The sequence below is a fragment of the Labrus mixtus genome, chromosome 13 (assembly GCF_963584025.1).
Source record: "Labrus mixtus chromosome 13, fLabMix1.1, whole genome shotgun sequence".
NCBI classification, from domain to species: Eukaryota; Metazoa; Chordata; class Actinopteri; order Labriformes; family Labridae; genus Labrus; species Labrus mixtus.
The window spans coordinates 19,538,708-19,557,632 of NC_083624.1; the positions used below are offsets into that span (position 1 = coordinate 19,538,708).

Below are 18,925 nucleotides of genomic sequence, written 5' to 3' on the forward strand. Positions count from 1 at the left end.
AATGAGTTGTACTACAACTCCCAGCATGTCTTGCGTTCTCCCCTCGCGCTATCCTGATCACACAAACGGTTTGTTGACGGTGTTCAGGCACTTTTACCTGTTTGAACTCTTCGGTGCTGCTTTGTGTCATGATGTAAGTTCTACTTCTGACAACAACACAGGTGTGACAGGTAAGATGAGACTGTTATCTTAGCCTTAAAACAGGAAAAAACGGCATTATCTTACCGATCTTATGAACTTTTGTTAGCATGCTAGCATGGAAGCTAGCGGGCCGTGTACCTGTCTCCATGGCAACGGGCTCCCTCCGCCGGGACTTAGGGACACAGTGGTGGTTTTTAAAAGCGTGAAAAATGAGCTTTAATACTTTAATTTAATAGTTTTATCTTTATATGAATCATTATGACGCAGTTTCTCTGTTTTATCAGCATTTTTACGACCAAAACAAATCGATTAAAAAGATAATCGTCATAAAAATAATAATCTGCTGTCCTGTCTTCACTTTATTTTTGACCCTTTTCCGCTTAGTTTCACGATATTTATGACATTTTTTTTAGCTGTAGCTTCTGTTTAATTATAATTGATCATTAACATCGTATTATTTTAAAAAGCTAAATGTTGGATGTTTTTCAGCCTGTTGAATGCAAAAAAAGTATAATTCACCACATTAAATATCTATATTTCCAAATTTAAGTAACATTTTTGGACTGAACTTGGACTTCAGTATATTTGAATGGTTCCTGTATATCCTTAAAAAGTCTTAATATGGATTATTTAAATGTAAGGTCATAATATGTCCTAAAAAGTCTTATTTTGACTTTTGAGAGGTCTTACATTTGACATGGCCTTTTGACTGAGACATGTCTGAATACTTTATCAAATCTATCCTCTCTACCCACCGTTACATGATTGATTTTTTATTCACGTGACAATTCACAGCAATTACGTCATTGATAATGTACCCATGCCTGCACAAACTGAAACAAGTGAAGGAGGAGAAGTTCAAAGACTGTTTGGCCTCAAGATGAGAAATACTGAAAACTGTTGGCAAGGACAAATAACGATTATGAGGCAAATTGCAAGATCTGCAAAAAATGTTTTCAATTGGGACAATGAATCAAAGCGGTTAAAGCTATTTAAAAATCTTAAATAAGAGGTTTTTTTAATATTTATATTTGGGCTTTTGCCTTATTTGATACGACAGAGGGCAGAGTAATATATCGGGGGAGAGAGTGGGAAATGAGGCACAGGTCGGACTTGAACCCGGGCTGCTTGCTTAAAGGACTCCATAAATGGACCACCCAACCGCCACGCCACTAGCGCCCCTTAAATTCGACTTTTAAAAGTGTGCAGCTAACCTGATTTGTTATGAGCAACCTCGATGATGATTTCAACCAAATAATAAATCACAAATAATTAAAAACTGGAGCTCCCTTAATCGATCACTAAATTGAGGGTCCTCACAGATTTTATTGCACAAACTACTTCCTGATTTTCTCCTTTGTAGGAGCTTCGGGTGTTATGAACAACTATGAGGTCATCCGTCAGATCGGAGAGGGAGCGTTTGGTAAAGCCTTCCTGGTTCGAGACAAAGATGGCGGCGGAGAGAGACAGTGTGTGGTCAAACAGATCAACCTCAGGAAGGTACATCAGCGGCAGCATTTAAGACTTCCACACACCAATAATCTTTATTACTAGAGGAAGTCATCGATTTTACATTATTGTTCTTACTGCGCTGCATCATTTCTGCAGGAATGTGCATCAAAATATGTTCTTCAGTCTGTATAAAAAGGTGGAGGAGTGTTATAAAAGTTTGTAATATACATAAACACAATCAGAACATGCACATCAATAACTTCCTCCTTCAAAAGCAACATTCAGGCCCCAAAACAACGATGTAAGAATCGTAATTCTGTGATATAAAAACTCCATAAGAGGATAAAGATGTCTGCAAAACAGACAGGCTGCAGGTTGTCTTTCACTACAGGAGGAATGTTCATGTCCGTATGTCCAGAAGAGTTCAGTTCAGACGTGCACATGTGTCCAGACAAAAAACAGAATTAACAGCAAAGTAACAAAAGTTTATATTAAAGGGGGAAATTCTCACTTCTTTGCTTTTGTGCTCAGATGTCAGCGAGGGAGAAGGAAGCGTCGAAGAAAGAAGTGACTCTGCTGTCGAAGATGAAACACCCGAACATCGTCTCGTTCATCAGCTCCTTTCAAGGTCAGTGCGAGTCCACAGAGAGTGTGAAGCTGCGGGGGGATCACTTCACATCGTGCTGATGAGGGTTTACTGTGTGAGTGCAGAGAGGGGCGGCCTGTACATCGTGATGGAGTACTGTGATGGAGGAGATCTGATGAAGAAGATCAACATGCAGAGAGGAGTCTTCTTCAGGGAGGAGCAGGTACACCGACACATAGGGAGCAATGTTTGAGGGAAGCCAGGTTTATTTCTATTTATTTATTTATTTTATTTATTTGTTTATTTTGACAGGGACAGTGTACAGCCAATTAGCTGTACCAGAGTTAGCTATAAGCTAATTTACATCTGTAGTCCCTGGGCAGGAGACAGAGACAACGTCTCTGTGAAGAAACACAACATACACTAACAACATCTTCACAACAGTAAGACAGTACACAACCACTGAACAATGGCATTACACTATACTCTATATCACATTCAAAGTGCTTCAGACATCAGAAGCATCACGACAAAAGGAAAAAAAGGGACATTAACAGAAGACATTTAGGGGTACCCGTAGCCTAGCGGTTATAGCACACGACTCATGTACAGAGTCTGTAGTCCTCCAAGCGGGCGGCCCGAGTTCGACTCTGTGGTGGTGAAATCCACCCAGAGTCGTTACAGCTTAACACTACACCATTTAGTAAAAGAGATGCTTTAAATGTGTTAAGATTATTCATTTAAATTCATTAAAGTTAAAATTTGAATGAACAAATACTGTGCTAAAATATAATAAGACAGGTTAAAAAAAATAGGAGTAGAGCCGCTACTCTTCACATCGAAAGGAGCCAGTCGAGGTGGTTCGGGCGTCTGATCAGGATCCTCCTGGACGCCTCCCTTTGAAGGTTTTACGGGCATGTCCAACTGGGAGGAGACCCCGGGGTAGACCCAGAGTTCACTGGAGAGATTATATCCCATCTGGCCTGGGAACACTTTAGAATCCCCCAGGAGGAGCTGGAAAACGTTGCTGGGGAGAGGGAAGTCTGGGTTGACCGCGACCTGACCTCTGATAAGAGGAAGAAAGTGGATGGATATATAAAAGTGACACTGGCTGTGATCTCTGTTTCTCAGATGGTCGCCTGGTTCGTTCAGATCTGCCTCGGACTCAAACACATCCACGACAGGAAGATCCTCCACAGAGACATCAAAGCTCAGGTATCTGAGACGCTTCATGACCAAACACTCACATCCACATCTTTGACTCCAGATGGTTCAGGAGGTCAGACATGAGGGCTCAGAGGACGGTTCATGAAGGACAGAACGTCACACTGCGACACACAGACATTAAGAGAGAGCTTCATTTGATTTGATTCACAGTTTAGGGTTCAAAATAACCTCAGTTTAACAGACCGGCTCCAAGAGTCCGATCTGCCGTCTGGAAGCTGCTTGTTTATGAACAGGAGTCCAAAACCACAATCATTTACTGACTGTGATACAAAACAGACAAAAGTTTTAAATAATCTATAATCTCATCATATGAACAATAATAATCACTTCATTCAGATTTAAAAACAGATGTTTACAAAGAGCAGAGACAGTCAAAACAAAGACAGGAAGTCAGGACAATAACAGAATAAACACCAACAGTCGGGACAAACAGAGAGGAGTAATATATAAATACTTGAATGTCAATAACAAGAATAAGAAGGAAACAACAGGAAGGGTTCGAAAGGAAGTTAAAGATATAAAGATATAAAACACTACAAATAAAAAAAACTTTAAATAACAGATCAGCAAAAGTCGGCAAGATGATGTTAACATCCATCCATTATCTACACCTATACCGCTTTTACCGTTCAGGGTCGCGGGGGCTGGAGCCGATCCCAGCTGTCATTGGTTGAGAGGCGGGGTTACACTCTGGACTGGTCACCAGCCAATCAGAGAGCTGACATATAGAGACAGACAACTAGCCACACTCACATTCACACCAACGGGTAATTTATCAATCAATCATTATTTGTATTTGTATGTGGCCTTTAAGGCTTTATATGCGATTTTTCACACTTAAATGTAATAGAAATCAAGTATATCCTCTGAAAATAACTCTGTGAGTCATGACTGTCTACAATGGGTGTAACACCCGAGTCCCACTGTCTGTGATGTTTTCAGAGTTTTCAGAGTCCTATCTTCATTTTGTTTATATCTTCGGGACGGGCGGCTGACTCCTCCCCTCGCGAATAAAAGTTGTTTAATTGAGGGACTAGAGAAAAGAAGAATAACATACTGTACTCACTGCTTAACTGCATTTCTAGATCACGCTCATTTCGGGTAAATTTACATGCAGTGTGAAGATACGAGCATAATAAAGATCGCTAGCAACATCGAGCATGCTAACACAACAATACACCGCGAGTTGTTTTGGTTTCATGCTGGTGCTCAAGGGCGACATCTGCTGGATCAAAAAATCATATATAAAGCCTTTAAAGAGACAGTAGTTGTAATGAAGCATTTCAGGGAGGGAAGAGAGGATGATATCCTCATCATATCATGACATCATTCTCGCCTTATTACAACTGTGTTGTATAAATCTAAGGCACAGTGTCCACCTTGCAGTGTTTTGTGAGTGCCAGTGTCTTTTCTTCAGTAGTTTTCAACGAGTAGAGAGCGTTCGCAGCAGGAAGCGGCCGCCCGGAGAAAAAGTGCAGAGCCCAGCGTCTGTTTTCCTAGCGCCGCCTTTTTTGTGCGGCCGATCTGAGTGTTCAAGTTGAAAATCTTTTCCAAATGTTTGATATTCCCCGTAGTTTAGCCTCCTACGGATCGTGTCTCGTCCCCACATCCTCCTCGCTCCGTGTCTGATAGGAAATAAACGATCTCAAATATTAAACATGCAGTAAAAAGTAATGGAGCAGTGTCGGTCATACAGCGTTCGTTGTCGACAGACTGTTGTCATGGAGACAGGACGGACGAGCATCGCTTTTCTTCTCAGCGCACAAACGCTTCATACAAACACTCCAGATCGCACTGCCAGCGCTTTACTGACCGGAATAAACTCCAGGTCGACACCGGGTCTTAGATATTTCTTTCTGGAATGTGGCTTTAAGCCTCCGTCACAAGAACATGATGTTCAGAGAACAAGCGAGTAGTTTAGGACACAGAGGACATGTTCTTGCAGGAACAGGACAAGGACATAATGATCATAAAGTCTCTTCATTCTTATAAAAGATGTTTATCAAACCTCAGCACAGCCTCCTCTCTCAGCGGAGACTCCCAGAAACCGTCACATTCCTATTTAAACTTGTATTTGATAAACAACATGATCCACAGAGCCTGAGGTTAAGATGTTTAATTAACGAGTGTAATCGTCACACAGACGGAGGATTGAGAGGCTGAACTGTCCGACGCGCCACTTTGTTCTGAAACAAAGAGCTCGCTGTGTGCCAACTCCCGGAATAACTCGCACTGACCACAGACTGCTGCTGTGTTCACTGCCATCACTATCTGTCATCACACACACACACACACACACACACACACACACACACACACACACACACACACACACACACACACACACACACACACATGCACAGTCACTGCTACACAGACATGCTTTCATCCCTCTGCGCTCCCTCTGGTTTAGAATATCTTCCTCACCAACGGAGGGATGAAAGCGAAGCTGGGGGACTTTGGAATCGCAAGAATGTTGAATAAGTAAGTCAGTGTCATCTTCACACACACACACACGATGCAGCTGTTTATCACTGAGCGCTCTGTAACACATGGAAGACCTCCAAACAAGTCATTAGCATTCCTCTCACTCGACCAGGACACGTAAACACACATGATGGTCGACCTCTATGAATGATTCTGATCTGAGTCCAGGAGATGACACACCGTATGCACAAAATATTAAAGCTTCCTACCTGATAATACAAGGTAAACAGCGAGGGGAATTAAAGCTTCCTACCTGATCTTTCATATTGATTCTGTGACTGTGTAATGTCAGTGTCCCAGTCTGTAAATTCACATGGCGTTTCAGTGTTGTAGAAGCAGGAGCTCCACATACACATACAGTCAGACATGAACGCACACACCGCGCTGTTCTCCCCCGCTGGCTCCGCTGATCCCGTCTCTCCTATGTAACGCTCTGTTACTCTGAAGACGGTACAGAGGGGGGATCACTCCGTCCCCCCAGTACGACTGTTGATGTTGTTGCACCAGTGCCATGATTTCACAAAGTTAGTAACCCGTAAGGACTATAAACTATTTCACCATGCATTTCTTATTTTTCGTCTCAGATTGTGCAGAAAACTAGCTTCAAAAATGACACAATGAACAGAAAATATGCATCAAAACATGAGTGCAGAGGAGGCTGTTTTTATTCCAGACTCTGCTGCAATGCATCCTGGGACATGTAGGCACTGCCAGCTCAGCGTCAAGAGCAGGAGAGCTCCGCTTCTCTGTCAGTTTATGAAGCACTGAGGACTTTTATAGTTTCCATTTACAACGTCAACACTGATTTTAGAAACACAAAGTATTATGGGTAAAATTCCTGTTAGAAAAATATCTTTGGGACATTTTTTGCCTTTAGGAAAGCTGAAGAGAGACAGTAAATGTTCCGAGGAGAGAGCAGGGGATGACATGCAGCAAGGGCCTGTGGTTGGATTTGAACCCACGGCCGCTGCGACGAGGACAACAGCCTCCGTACTTTGGGTACACAACATAACCATTTGGCTACTAGCGCCCTGAATTGTACCAGAGTTAAAACACCCTGATGTATCCTTCATGTCAGCACCAGGAGTAGAAACACACGCAAATGGTACTTGATGGTTCACTGACTTTATTGATATCTGGTGTGCGTGTTGTGTGATCCGTGTCGTTGCAGCACCATGGAGCTGGCCAGGACTTGTGTGGGGACGCCGTATTACCTCTCCCCGGAGATCTGCGAGAGTCGCCCCTACAACAACAAGACGTACGTTCAGTAGTGTCACCATTAGTAGTGTAGCACTCAAGATCGGCCTCTAGACCACTTGTTGAAGGTCTCGGTCTCAGACTGTGGCTTCTTCCTCATGTCATATCACTTCAATTCATATGTACTTAGACCCCCCCCCCCCCCCCCCCACTTATTCTCTTTCTTTCTGGTTGGAGGTGAGGTGGTTTTAACTCTCATGTTCCTGTAATATACAAAAACCAGGGCCCGTTAATCACAGCAATGTTTTCCTAGGAGGAGAAGCAGCAGCTTTGCAGTGTCACTGTTTGACAGCCTGCAGCATCTGTTTCCTCCACAAACTGCTAACACAGTAATATAAAGGGTTTAGGGTATAGTATAAGGGTCCCTCTATCTTATAAAATGCGGTGTGTAGAGTTGTATTCAATGGTACTGAAAGTGTTTTCAGGGTTAGGGTTTGTTTTTGGTCCCGGCTGGGTGGAGTCGTCTCCTCGAGTCAGTTCAAGGAGTTTCCTGTAAACTGTCGACTGCAGAAACAAAGCAGAGATTAAATTAAAGACTGTTTATCATTCTGATGTTCATTAAGCTGTTTGTCACACCCAACTGCAACCAAAACAATTCTGCAATAAACCACAAAACTCATTGGAACAACAGCAGAGAAAACAACCAGGACATCAACAACAACAACCTCTGTTGATAATTTGTGACATTTCACTTCTGTTTCGGGTCGGTTCATTTCTGGATTTTTGCACGCTGTCGTGGTTTGACCTTATTTTTACCTGTTTAGACAAAGATGGTGGTGGGTGGGTTTACATATTTCCTGTTGTTCGTCGTCATCATTGTTGTCCTTTTTTGGGCTTTTGTTTATGAAGAACATAAGCCCTCAAAACTTTCTTTGACTTTCATATGATTTTTGTACGAACGAGTCAAAGTTACCGATCCACTTTCGCTCTCAGTGGCATTTTTCAATCTTTTAGTGGCTACGCTATGCATCTGCTGCAGTTCACACATTAATATGGTAGCAACCGCCTGATCTGGTTGTTCACACATGCACCTCACTACGGGAGACTATCCCTGTCAGACGGGGGGCTTTTATATCAATGCTGCTTGTAATTCAACAGAATCTCAATCTGAATTAAAGAGTGGAGAAGAACATACTGGAGAACAGGAAACATAATGCAGCAGGTTCATTAGAGCACGGAGATGGTAGAGGTGGCGTGCAGACAGTCTATGGTCGTGCAGCGATCACAGAGAATAAACGTCACCACCCCCTCCCACTCGCTCCAGGTGAATTCTCCTGATTATATCCTGCTGCGTTCTCACATCAGCTCACTCTGACTTTCTGCAGAATAAAACTCAGAGTAATGATCATCCTCTGTCATCGCTCTGTTCTCCTCTATGCTCTTATTTTGGTACAGCTGAGGCCAGAGGTGCTTCCTCTTTCCCACACTCACAATAACACGTTTTATTTGCTATTCTTGTGAGAACCCCATTGACAGAAAACCCTAAACCTATCTAAACATATGTTTAAGCCTTTAACCCATCACTAAAATCTACTCTACGGTGCTCTATAAGAAGAAATGTCCTCATTCACAGGACCTAAACCATCAGGTGGACCTCACAGAGATAGGAGAACAAGTGCAAACACACAAGCACAACCTTGGTTCAAAGCCAAAAGAAGCAAATGATACTTTAAAACGCACCCTTCTTTAGATCGGACACTTCATTGCTCTGGATTTATTTGAACATGATGGTTTTGTTTCTGGTGTTTTTTACGACTTGAGCTCAGGGCAAGGAGAGGATAATGTGAAGCCTCGCCCCTCCATCCTGTTTCAACAAGAAATATGTTGTGTTGCACAAGATGTTCTGTGAAAATGGCTGCACAGTGACATCATAGAAACACTCCCTGATTGTTCAGAATCTCAGAAAAACAACACGCTGCAAAGAAAACACAAAATCAGGGACTTTTCTGCTGAATAATGACAGGTTTCTTTAAAATCCCTTATCTTACAAAGTTTGTATGTGTGTGTGTGTGTGTGTGTGCGTGTGCGTGTGCGTGTGCGTGTGCGTGTGCGTGCGTGCGTGCGTGCGTGCGTGTGTGTGTGTGTGTGTGTGTGTGTGCATGTGTGTGCTGTGCGCTCTCTACAGGGATATCTGGTCTCTGGGCTGCGTCCTGTATGAACTCTGCACCCTGAGGCATCCAGTAAGCGGCACCACACCCTGCAAAACATCAGCAGCTGCTTCACACATACACGCACACACACACAAACATTAACACTAACATTAATGCCTGGCACTCCGTTGGGGTGTGAGATAAAAATGTAAAAGTGCGCCTCTCCAACCAGCGTACATCACCGTTAGTTAACATTAGTATTATTATCTAAATATAAATAATAAAAACCTGAAGAATTAAATATTAAGAAAAACTGTGAAAAGCTTTAAACCGATATAAACATTTACAAAATACTGTTTTGATCTTGGGAATAGATCCTTTTATGGAACTCCATGATGGACACCATGAAGCCAGTACTCATCAAGGCCCTGTAAGCATTATCCAACTTAGATTTTCACTGAAATTATTAAAGCAACGCTGCACTTTAGGGAGGTTTCATTGCTAACTTTGCACAGTTTGAGCCACTACAGTTATCTTAAGGGTCACATATTGTCCTCCTCTTCAGCCACTTTAAATAAGTCTCAGAGCTCCCCAAAACATGTGTGTGAAGTTTCTTGTTCTAAATCCACTCTGATCCTGTATTTGATCATGTCTATAAAGCCCTTTCTCACTCCATGTCCTATTGTTTACGGTGAGAAGACAGACTCAGAGGGCAGAACAAACACCTAGCTGTGGAAGTGTCACCCACCTGGGGGAGGGGTTACTGCCCTTTGTGATGTCATGAAGGGAAAATCTCCAAACGGCCTGTTTGAGCACACATTTTCTGAAAAATGGAGCAGGTAAAAGACAGAGAGGATGGACTTTTCTCGTCATTGGGGGGTTTGTAGACAGAATATAGACACATATTAGAGTTAGAGAAACATGGTGAAGTGGATTTTTATTAATATGTGACCTTTAAGTTTTTCAGTTATTATTGGCCCCTTTTTGACCTCGGGCCCCAAGCAGTTGCCTGCTTATCCTGTTGCTGATCTAAAAAAACCAAACATAGTCTACTCAGTGTAACAGGTCAGAACACAACATGTCATGCTGCCATGGTTCACACTAACGGGGTCAATTAACATTTTTATTTATTCTGTGCTTTGGCAGCTCAGGGAAAACGAGATAAACAAGAAATGACCGGAAACGATCACAATAAAACAGAGTGAATAAAATGTTTGGATGCATGTCTGCTTGAGGCCTCTATAGAACTGTTAATGAGTCATACTTTTGTTCACCTGCAGTTTGAGGGCAGCAGTCTGCGGCAGCTGGTCAGCAAAATCTGCAGGGGGCGCTACAACCCTTTACCCACCCGCTACTCCTACGAGCTCCGCCTGCTGGTCACCCAACTCTTCAAGGTCAGACGCTTTCAAGACTATTACTCTTTACAGCCGGTGGATAGTGTGAACGGAGCACAGTTTAGTAAGTTTGGCAAAATGTTCAATTCTTTGATAACATCTGATTTCACGTCTTTTATGAGGATGAAATGTCTGTTATTGTAATGATGGAGCACATCACAAAAGCACCACTGCATAGAAAAATAAGTATTTTACAGTTAAGATGTTTGCAGCAAACACAACCTGGTAGGGATTTAAACTCGTCTCAGGCTTCCAGGCGTCTGATGCCCGTGTCATAGTCACTTGTGGCTGCCAAAGCTAAGGTAAGGGGGGCGGACCTTACCTGTTGCAGCCTCGCTTCGGCACCGGGATGCGTCCTTTCCTGGACCAGCTCACTTTGCCAACGCGTTCTCCTCCGTCTCGGATGACAGTTCATTATTAAAACATAAAACCAAGACAACAGAACCTTTGTAACAAAGAAAACGGGTAAGTAATAATCTGTCTCTCATCCAAACTCTCTTGAAGTACCTCACAGTCCAAACATTTTCCTCCTCACACACATGCCCGCCTCTGCTGATCAAGACTGAGACTCCCCATTAATTGGCCTTATGACCCAGCAGGAAGGCCCACCCCCTTCCTACACACTTTGCAGTCAAACTCCTGCACAGCCTCAATAACATGAAAACATTGTCAACGTTTGTCACCGAGACGTACGTAATGATCCTAATTTATGTGTCGAGGACTTTTGTTGCTGTTGTACTGAAATAAGTCTTGATGTGGGTTGTTTTTAACTAGCGTCAGAACCTTTACATCAAGTGTGCACAAACAGCCGGTGCATTGTGGGTAGATGAACACTGAAGACACCTGTGGCAGGACTGAGCTGCACCTTGATCGACGGTTACAGTCCATTAAATCGATAAAATACAAAATAAAAGCCGTTAAAACAAGTTCAGAGAGGCTGGTGTTACTTCTGAAAAGTCTTCTAGTGCAGTTGGAGGCTACTTTGACCTCTTCACTGGGATTCTGAAAGTCTTCTTTTATCTCCCCTCTTTTCTTTGAGTTCAAGCTGCACAACAAACACCTTTAAGAGGAAACATTTAAAGTGAGACTGAGAGGAAGCTGCTGGAGCAGCTGTGGAGGATACGAGCCCAAGGAAGCTTCATTGTTTCACACACACACACACACACGCACGCACACACACATGCACACACTGATGCTCACAGCCACTGCCAGGAAATATTTGTTTACAGAAACTTTCCCCTCCAAGAAACACTTGAATGTACAGTTTACCAAAAACACTCCTGCACACTCCGAGAGAGAAAGAGAGAGAGAGAGATAATACGTTACGCAATGTTTCAGATCCGTAAGGTCGCCAACGTACATGTCTCACTTTTAGCGTCTATCTGATTTTTCTTTTTAAAGCTTCAGTTCTTTGCTCATATCCTCCACGTTGACAAGCTCAGTTGACATGTCGTGTTTTTGCACGTTCTGTCTTTTCAGGTGAACCCTCGGGACCGCCCCTCGGTCAGCTCGGTGCTCCGGCGTCCCTTCCTGGAGAAGCTCATCTGCAAACACCTGGACCCAAAGGTAGTGATGTAGTACTCAAGACCGGTGTGAAGAACACTTTTGAAGGTCTTGGTCTCGTCTCAGAATCAAAAGCATTTGTACTTGGTCTTGTCTCAGTCGGACTCTGGATTTTAAATCAAGACTGGACCACCACTGATCGTCTAAAAGAACAAATAACTTCAACTTTGCTTACATCCTCAACCTTCCCGGAGTTGTGTCTGAGTGAGTGACACGCTCCCTGCACACAAGCGAGAGTGGATAGAGACGAGAGGAGGAGAGACACCTGCAAAAAGTCAAATCCTAACGAGCCTTTTCATCCAATGACATGCCGGCAAAAAACTGATTGTGTTCCTCCGTCTATCGACACCTGACACCTCTGAGAAAGTTTCTACCTATAAAGTGCACGACCTGAATCCAAAGGTGAGGCCTGGGGGAGGAATTTGTGTCTCACACTTTAGCAGCCCCTAAATGTGCACGGTGCACAGAGCGTGAAAGGCTTGAAGAGGTCAGAAAGCTGCAGCAACAGTTGAAGAACGAAAATCAACTTTATAAACTTTATCAGACGCATGTCGGCTTGTGGCCTTCATCAGGGTCATCCAACACTTTTCTCCCACAATGCAATGCACAAAGCAAACATAACAATCTGCTCAAAGGAAGGACCGGGAAAGGGTTGCAGAAGGATCTTAATTTAATGAATCAAATGAAAAAGAGTCAATTTGTTGCTCAGATTGTGTTTTTACACGAGCTGCTAAACAGATTCAAAATGTCAAGGTGTTTACATTTTAAAAATCATGCACTGGGTGACTTACGTGTGTGTGTGTGTGTGTGTGTGTGTGTGTGTGTGTGTGTGTGTGTGTGTGTGTGTGTGTGTGTGTGTGTGTATCCTGTGTGTGTGCACGCATGTGTGCAGGTGATGCAGGAGGAGTTCAGTCACACTGTTCTGCATCGACACAGAGCAGCAGCGTCTCAGGTGTCTAAAGGACGAACAGTGAACACAGCAGGTGAGACTGCAAACATACAAACATGAACACAATATACATGTAACATGTGACACCGGTAAAAACATCATTTCAGCAGGTGAAAAAGAATGATTGGTGTTGAATGTGGATTCTGGCGCCCCCTAGTGGTCGTTCACAGACAGCACATTGTTTCTGCTGGCTCAGCTCCAGGTGTCGTCCTTCAACATGTGATGACCTGCAGGAAACAGAACTTTCTCCTGCTAAGTCCTGATTGGCCGGACTGTAACAGCGTCATGTTTTGGCACAGTTCGTGTAATTTTGGGAAACAAAATGTCAGTGTGTGTGTGTGTGTGTGTGTGTGTGTGTGTGTGTGTGTGTATGTGCGTGTGTGCGTGTCCTCTGTGTGTGTGTGTGTGTGTGTATGTGCGTGTGTGCGTGTCCTCTGTGTGTGTGTGTGTGTGTGTGTGTGTGTGTGTGTGTGTGTGTGTGTGTGTGTGTGTATGTGTGTGTGTGTGTGTGTGTGTGTGCGTGTGCGCGTGTCCTCTGTGTGTGTGTGCCCTGTGTGTGTGTCCTGTGTGTGTGTGTGTCCTGTGTGTGTGTGTCCTGTGTGTGTGTGTGTGTCCTGTGTGTGTGTGTGTCCTGTGTGTGTGTGTTTACTCTCCTGTCTGCTCCCTCGTGGATTCGTCCCATCTTTTGTCTCTTCTCTGACACAGCTCACAATGTTTTTACATTTTAAATGACCTTAAATCTTAAAACAATAAACTGAAACCAAAATAAGCTCGTCAAAGTTCTTTAAGCATTTTAAAACTCCTGTTGATTGAAGAACAAAAGCAGGAGGAGCCGACTCAACATTCAGGAGGAAACACTCAAAGTGAAACCCGTGTCTCTCCGCTTGCTGACGATTGTTCACTTGTTTTCTTCTTTCTGAAATCTAGAGAAGATTCAGAAGTCCAGAGCTGCAGAGAGAGCCGCGGTCGCTGTGAAGAAACTTCCTGCCAAACCCGAGTGGAGAGTCCCCCTCAGAGCCTACAGCCCCGCACACTTCAGAGTAACTAAACTGATTTAAAGTTATTCTCTTTAGAGCGCCTTTAATGCAAAGATGAAGTCCAGAGTAGACGAAAGTAGTAGAGAAATTACAAACACACAGATTACCAGATTAGATTTCTGGAAACATTTCAGAGAGCCTGCCACTGAAATGCTCCTGAGTTTGTCTTTCACACGTGTCGTCAAGGCGGGAAGATGTCGGATGTGAGTGGGGTCTTAAAGATGCTACGTGTTGTATTTAAAGGATAAGCTTTCCATTTACCAGTTGATCTACGTTTCAACCCTCACCTGACCGACATATTGAGATTGGGGGTACAAGTGACGGGTGTCTGGGCTCAGCAGTAGAGCTAGGGTGAGGAGCTCAGACTACACACACACACACACATGCACCTCTTGTCTCACAGTGGCTTGTCCTGCTGCGCCTCAATAGCTTCAATATTAGAATATAAAATTATTCATGAGGTTTGTTGACGACCACATGTATCACAACAGTCACTAAGAGAGCAGAACATCTGCTGAAGAAAATGTTCAAACGACGGCTTAAGAAGCTTCAGTTTTAACATGAGACGTCGTACCTCAGTCGTTGCATTAACAGGAGGGACGTAGCAGCATAATTCTTTCTCTCTCTTTCTCCTGCTCTCTCTGGCGTGCGATGTAGGGATGAAAAAAAATATCCTGAGATATACCCAGGCGAGTATCGTCTGTGTGGGAAACACAGTTAATACAGAACATATAAGAGTGACATATGTGTATAACCATAGCTTACGCTTACTCACCTCTCATATCTGAGGGTTAAACATGTAACAGAAGGCGGTTTGTCTGACTCAGTTTGGAGACTAGAACTGGGAGGAAACGGCTTCTCTGCTTCAGTTCAGAATAATAAAAACAGCATGCATCAGAATATTTACAGTCCGCTGATTGACTTAATATTAAGCTGTTCTAGTTTCTCGGTCGTCAAACGATGCCTCAGCTCAGAGATAAGATCATCTTTTATTGATACCAAGGGGTCAAATTCAGGAAGCCTGTTAAAATATTGTTTTCCTTATTAAAGGTTGCTGCATGCATCAGTAACAGATTGATTTAAAGGAGAATGTGTTGACAGTCGGCTGTAGAGACTGTTGGTTAACGCTGCCTCTTAAATCCGGACTCTTGTCTGTTTATGTCTGTGTTGTAGTCACACCTGATGTGTTTATGATTGCAGCCTCTTCGTCAGAAAGCAGCTGCTGACAGAGAGATCCACAGGTGAGTCACTCCAACAAGAACAACACCTGTATTAGAAAACACAGAGGGATGTTCTGACCGCTCACTGACTCACCTGTTTCCTGTTCTCTCCTCTCCGCCTCAGGTTAAATGAGCAGCAGCCGCTCAGCCATTACCAGCAATACCATGCCCAGCTGGACGCCTTACAGAGGAGGAAGAGGGAGGACGTCCTCCCTCCTCCTCGTCCTCACCTGGAGAGAGAGAGGGAGCCACATGAAGCCCCGTCTGTGGAGCCGTACCAGATGTGAGTGACCGAACACCAGCATCATTTATTTTAACATTCTTTACAAAATAATTGTAATGAGAAATTTTTGACGAGTAATCAGACAACTACACTTGCTTATTTTTGAGTTCCTTGCACAGTATTAGAGACACCTGTCCAGGTAACTCTGCATGGTTTCATGAATTCTACGTTTACAAAGTTTTAAACTGTACCTCAACACGTCCGTCCCCTCCTGTCTCAAACATAAGCAGTGCTTAGAATGATTAGTTGTGTTGGTAATGAAGCAGCTGCTTGGTGAATGTTTGCAGAAACAGTCAGTATTTAATGTTTGTGTCTTCCTGTTTGTGTCCGTCAGCGTGGCTGCAGCTCGTAATGAATACCTGCAGAGGAGACACGAAGCAAACCAGTACAAACTGAGAGCGGAGAAACAGCTGGTGGGTTGAAGCTCTGTAGAGACACAGTCTGCTGATCATCACATTTATCTGTCCACTCGTTTAGGATTCTTCTGGTTTCGACTAAGCTGGTAGGGGAAAAGAGAAGTAACGTCAAACCAGAAGTTTGTGGTCATTTAAAGGTCATATATCCTCCTCCCCTTCAACCAGTGTAAATAAGTCTCAGAGCTCCTCAAAACATGTGTGTGAAGTGTCTTGTTCTAAATCCACTCTGATCCTGTATTTGATCCTGTCTATAAACCCCTCTATTTCAGACCTGCTCAGAACAGGCTGTTTCTGTGTCTGTACCTTTAAATGTAAATGAGCTGTGTCTGACCACGCCCCCTCTCTGGAAGGGCTTGGGTGTCTCGCGCTTTCTCCCTCCATGTCCTATTGTGTACAGTAAGAAGGCAGACTCAGAGGGCAGAACTTAAGTTCTTAAAGCTCTAAAACACACTTAAGCAATAAATATGAATATTAAAAAAAAAGACTTCAGGGTTCTAACTGGCTGATGTAATGTCCCGCTACAGCCTCGACACCCATGCAGTTCTTATCATTGACCTTTCCTCTCTGACCGCCAGGGTCTGCGTCCGTGTACAGCTGAGAGCAACAGGAGGCCTGGAGGTCAAGAGCAGGAAGAGCGACCACCTGAACACCAACCAGCAGCTCAGGACAGGAGGCCGGACGGACAGCAGGTCGGACACTCAGGACACATATTTCCAACTGTAGTCTTTGTACCTACATACTTTGTTTTTCTATGATTTCCTTTTTATCTTAGTTTGTTCTCCATGCTAAAATTCAGATTTACACGTGTGTCTGTGTGCAGGAGTACCTGCGTCAGCTGGACCTCATCAGACAGCAGTATCACCAGGACATGAGACAGATGAGGCAGAGAACTGAAGCAGAGGTACCAACACAAACTCTGTTCCCTTACAGTTCCCTGACACACAGACACACACAGAAAAACAAGAAAAACAAACAAACAAAAACAACACAACGACCAGAAGATCAACTTCAGCATTTTCAAAATCAGTCAATATAACTTAAAACCATTTGCATTTCTCATTAAACAACTCAAATATGGTATAGTCCACTGTTGGACAGCACTGTGTAGTCTGACTGCCAGTCGCTGGTTATTCTGCAGAATGCTAGGCTAAGCTGTTTACGGATCTTGGAATCATGCCTCACTTTAGTTTTGTCTCCTGCCAAATTTCCCTCTGGAAGATCTGAACAGTGTGCGGACCTTTCTCTCTTTTCCCTGAACCTGTTTGTCCTGAACCTGTTTGCATTTTATCTTGGATGTGCACACTCTAGTTTTCGCTTTTTGAATATAATTGAGAAAATATTCCAGCTCTGTGTTTACCACAAGCTGTCATTCTAAACATCTTAAAAAAGACAAACTGAGGATCTAAATAAATTTTAATTCCTGAAGTATTTGATAAGCAGCTCTCTACTTCAAACCAAACCTTCTGAACTCATCATCTTCATCTTTTATGTGAAGGCTGATTTCTCTTTATGTTACATGTTGATTTGTTTTGGTGAATCGTGCAGCTTTGGTTGGCTAACTTGGAAAATAAAAACAACAAGAGGAAGCTGGATTTGAAAGTTACCACCCTGACAAATGTCGATGTCAAAGAGTTGAATGTGCACGTTCTTATTTCAGGCCTGCAGAGAAGAGGCACTCCAGATTGTTCTTGTTTTTGAGAGCATTACATTATAGATGCTGTCAGGATGTGAAGAGGTCATTGTGATTATATTGATGTCTGACCTTTAATAACACGGTGACATAGTGACAGCCTGAAAAGGATCCATGTTTAAAGGTACATTATTCTTTAAACCGAACTAGCGTCTTTACTCTGATATTTCCAATGTTTCAGGCTCAGCCACAACACAAACATGAAACCTTTGTGGTGGACAAACCCAGAGACCCTGAACCCTCTGCAGACAGCAGAGAGCAGCCGAGAGTCTCACCTGCACAGGTAAACACTGACAGGACATCAGCTGAGCCACACTTAAGAGTATATATGTAACTGTAAACTTTCTGCAGGACGTTGAAGCGGCTCTGAAGCAGATCAGGGAGGAGAACAGAGACCAGAGGAGAGCTCTGGAGAAGAAACACAGAGACAAGGTGAGGTACATCTGAAAGTCCAGCTCAGACCGCCAAAGGAGACCCAGACCCTTTCTTAAGTCATGTTGTGTTGCTTAGTAAGAAAAGGAACACCTGACACTCTTCACAGACTTTCTGACAGGTCACACGACTGCGACCCACAGAAGACTACTCTGCGACCCACTTCTGGGTCCGACCCACCAGTTGAGAAACCACTGGTCTAAACTAAAATGCCAAATCTTTCTGTAACAGCCTGAAGCTAACGTACAGCTTAGTCCTCAGCCTGTTATCAACCTGAAAATAGAAAAGCAGCTTGTATAACATGTATTACCAGAGTCTGTGTTTTATGTTAAACTAGGTACAGTCCGGATTGTTACCGGAGAGAGCAACCGCTTTCTCCCACACGCCATTCTTCTGTTTTTGTAAAGGCCAGAGGCTTTTAAAGTGCTGTCACACTTGCAGAAAACTCCTGATATTTTTCTTTACTGATTTAGGAAAAGTTACCAGTAAAAACTGAAGATGAAGGTTTCATGTTTGGATGTTTATTTTGTGTGTCATTCCTGCAGAAGGGAATCATGTTTGAGATCCGGTTAGATGAAGAAGGGATGAAAAAGGACACAGAGGAGGAAAAAGAGGAGGAGATGAAGAAAGAGGAGGAAGAGGAGGAGGTAAGTTCAAACTCTCCGTCTCTCCTTCACACCTCCTCTTCTTCTCTTTCTGTC

At 43.4% G+C, this 18,925-nt stretch overlaps 2 protein-coding genes across 5 annotated transcripts in view; one reads left to right on the plus strand and one right to left on the minus strand.

Annotated features, from left to right (window-relative positions):
• The window catches only part of LOC132987167 (serine/threonine-protein kinase Nek5-like), a 21,820-nt gene continuing 2,895 nt past the window's right edge, over positions 1 to 18,925 (plus strand). Inside the window, exons 1-20 of one of the 4 annotated variants that reach the window (XM_061054049.1) lie at positions 2 to 170; positions 1,505 to 1,641; positions 2,125 to 2,221; positions 2,305 to 2,402; positions 3,311 to 3,394; positions 5,820 to 5,890; positions 7,065 to 7,151; positions 9,276 to 9,330; positions 10,521 to 10,634; positions 12,114 to 12,200; positions 13,090 to 13,180; positions 14,074 to 14,186; positions 15,384 to 15,424; positions 15,528 to 15,686; positions 16,021 to 16,099; positions 16,678 to 16,791; positions 16,923 to 17,003; positions 17,974 to 18,075; positions 18,144 to 18,224; positions 18,770 to 18,871. In XM_061054049.1, the coding sequence (XP_060910032.1) occupies positions 2 to 170; positions 1,505 to 1,641; positions 2,125 to 2,221; positions 2,305 to 2,402; positions 3,311 to 3,394; positions 5,820 to 5,890; positions 7,065 to 7,151; positions 9,276 to 9,330; positions 10,521 to 10,634; positions 12,114 to 12,200; positions 13,090 to 13,180; positions 14,074 to 14,186; positions 15,384 to 15,424; positions 15,528 to 15,686; positions 16,021 to 16,099; positions 16,678 to 16,791; positions 16,923 to 17,003; positions 17,974 to 18,075; positions 18,144 to 18,224; positions 18,770 to 18,871 (1,962 nt within the window). Of the gene's footprint in view, positions 171 to 1,504; positions 1,642 to 2,124; positions 2,222 to 2,304; positions 2,403 to 3,310; positions 3,395 to 5,819; positions 5,891 to 7,064; positions 7,152 to 9,275; positions 9,331 to 10,520; positions 10,635 to 12,113; positions 12,201 to 13,089; positions 13,181 to 14,073; positions 14,187 to 15,383; positions 15,425 to 15,527; positions 15,687 to 16,020; positions 16,100 to 16,677; positions 16,792 to 16,922; positions 17,004 to 17,973; positions 18,076 to 18,143; positions 18,225 to 18,769; positions 18,872 to 18,925 lie in introns of those variants that run through there. The other 3 variants (XM_061054051.1, XM_061054050.1, XM_061054052.1) reach the window with 3 other exon arrangements.
• LOC132987168 (GDP-Man:Man(3)GlcNAc(2)-PP-Dol alpha-1,2-mannosyltransferase-like) overlaps positions 4,647 to 18,925 on the minus strand; it is a 23,408-nt gene continuing 9,129 nt past the window's right edge. Inside the window, exon 7 of the mRNA XM_061054053.1 lies at positions 4,647 to 5,188. The gene's annotated coding sequence lies outside the window, so the exon portion shown is untranslated. The remainder of the gene's footprint in view (positions 5,189 to 18,925) is intronic.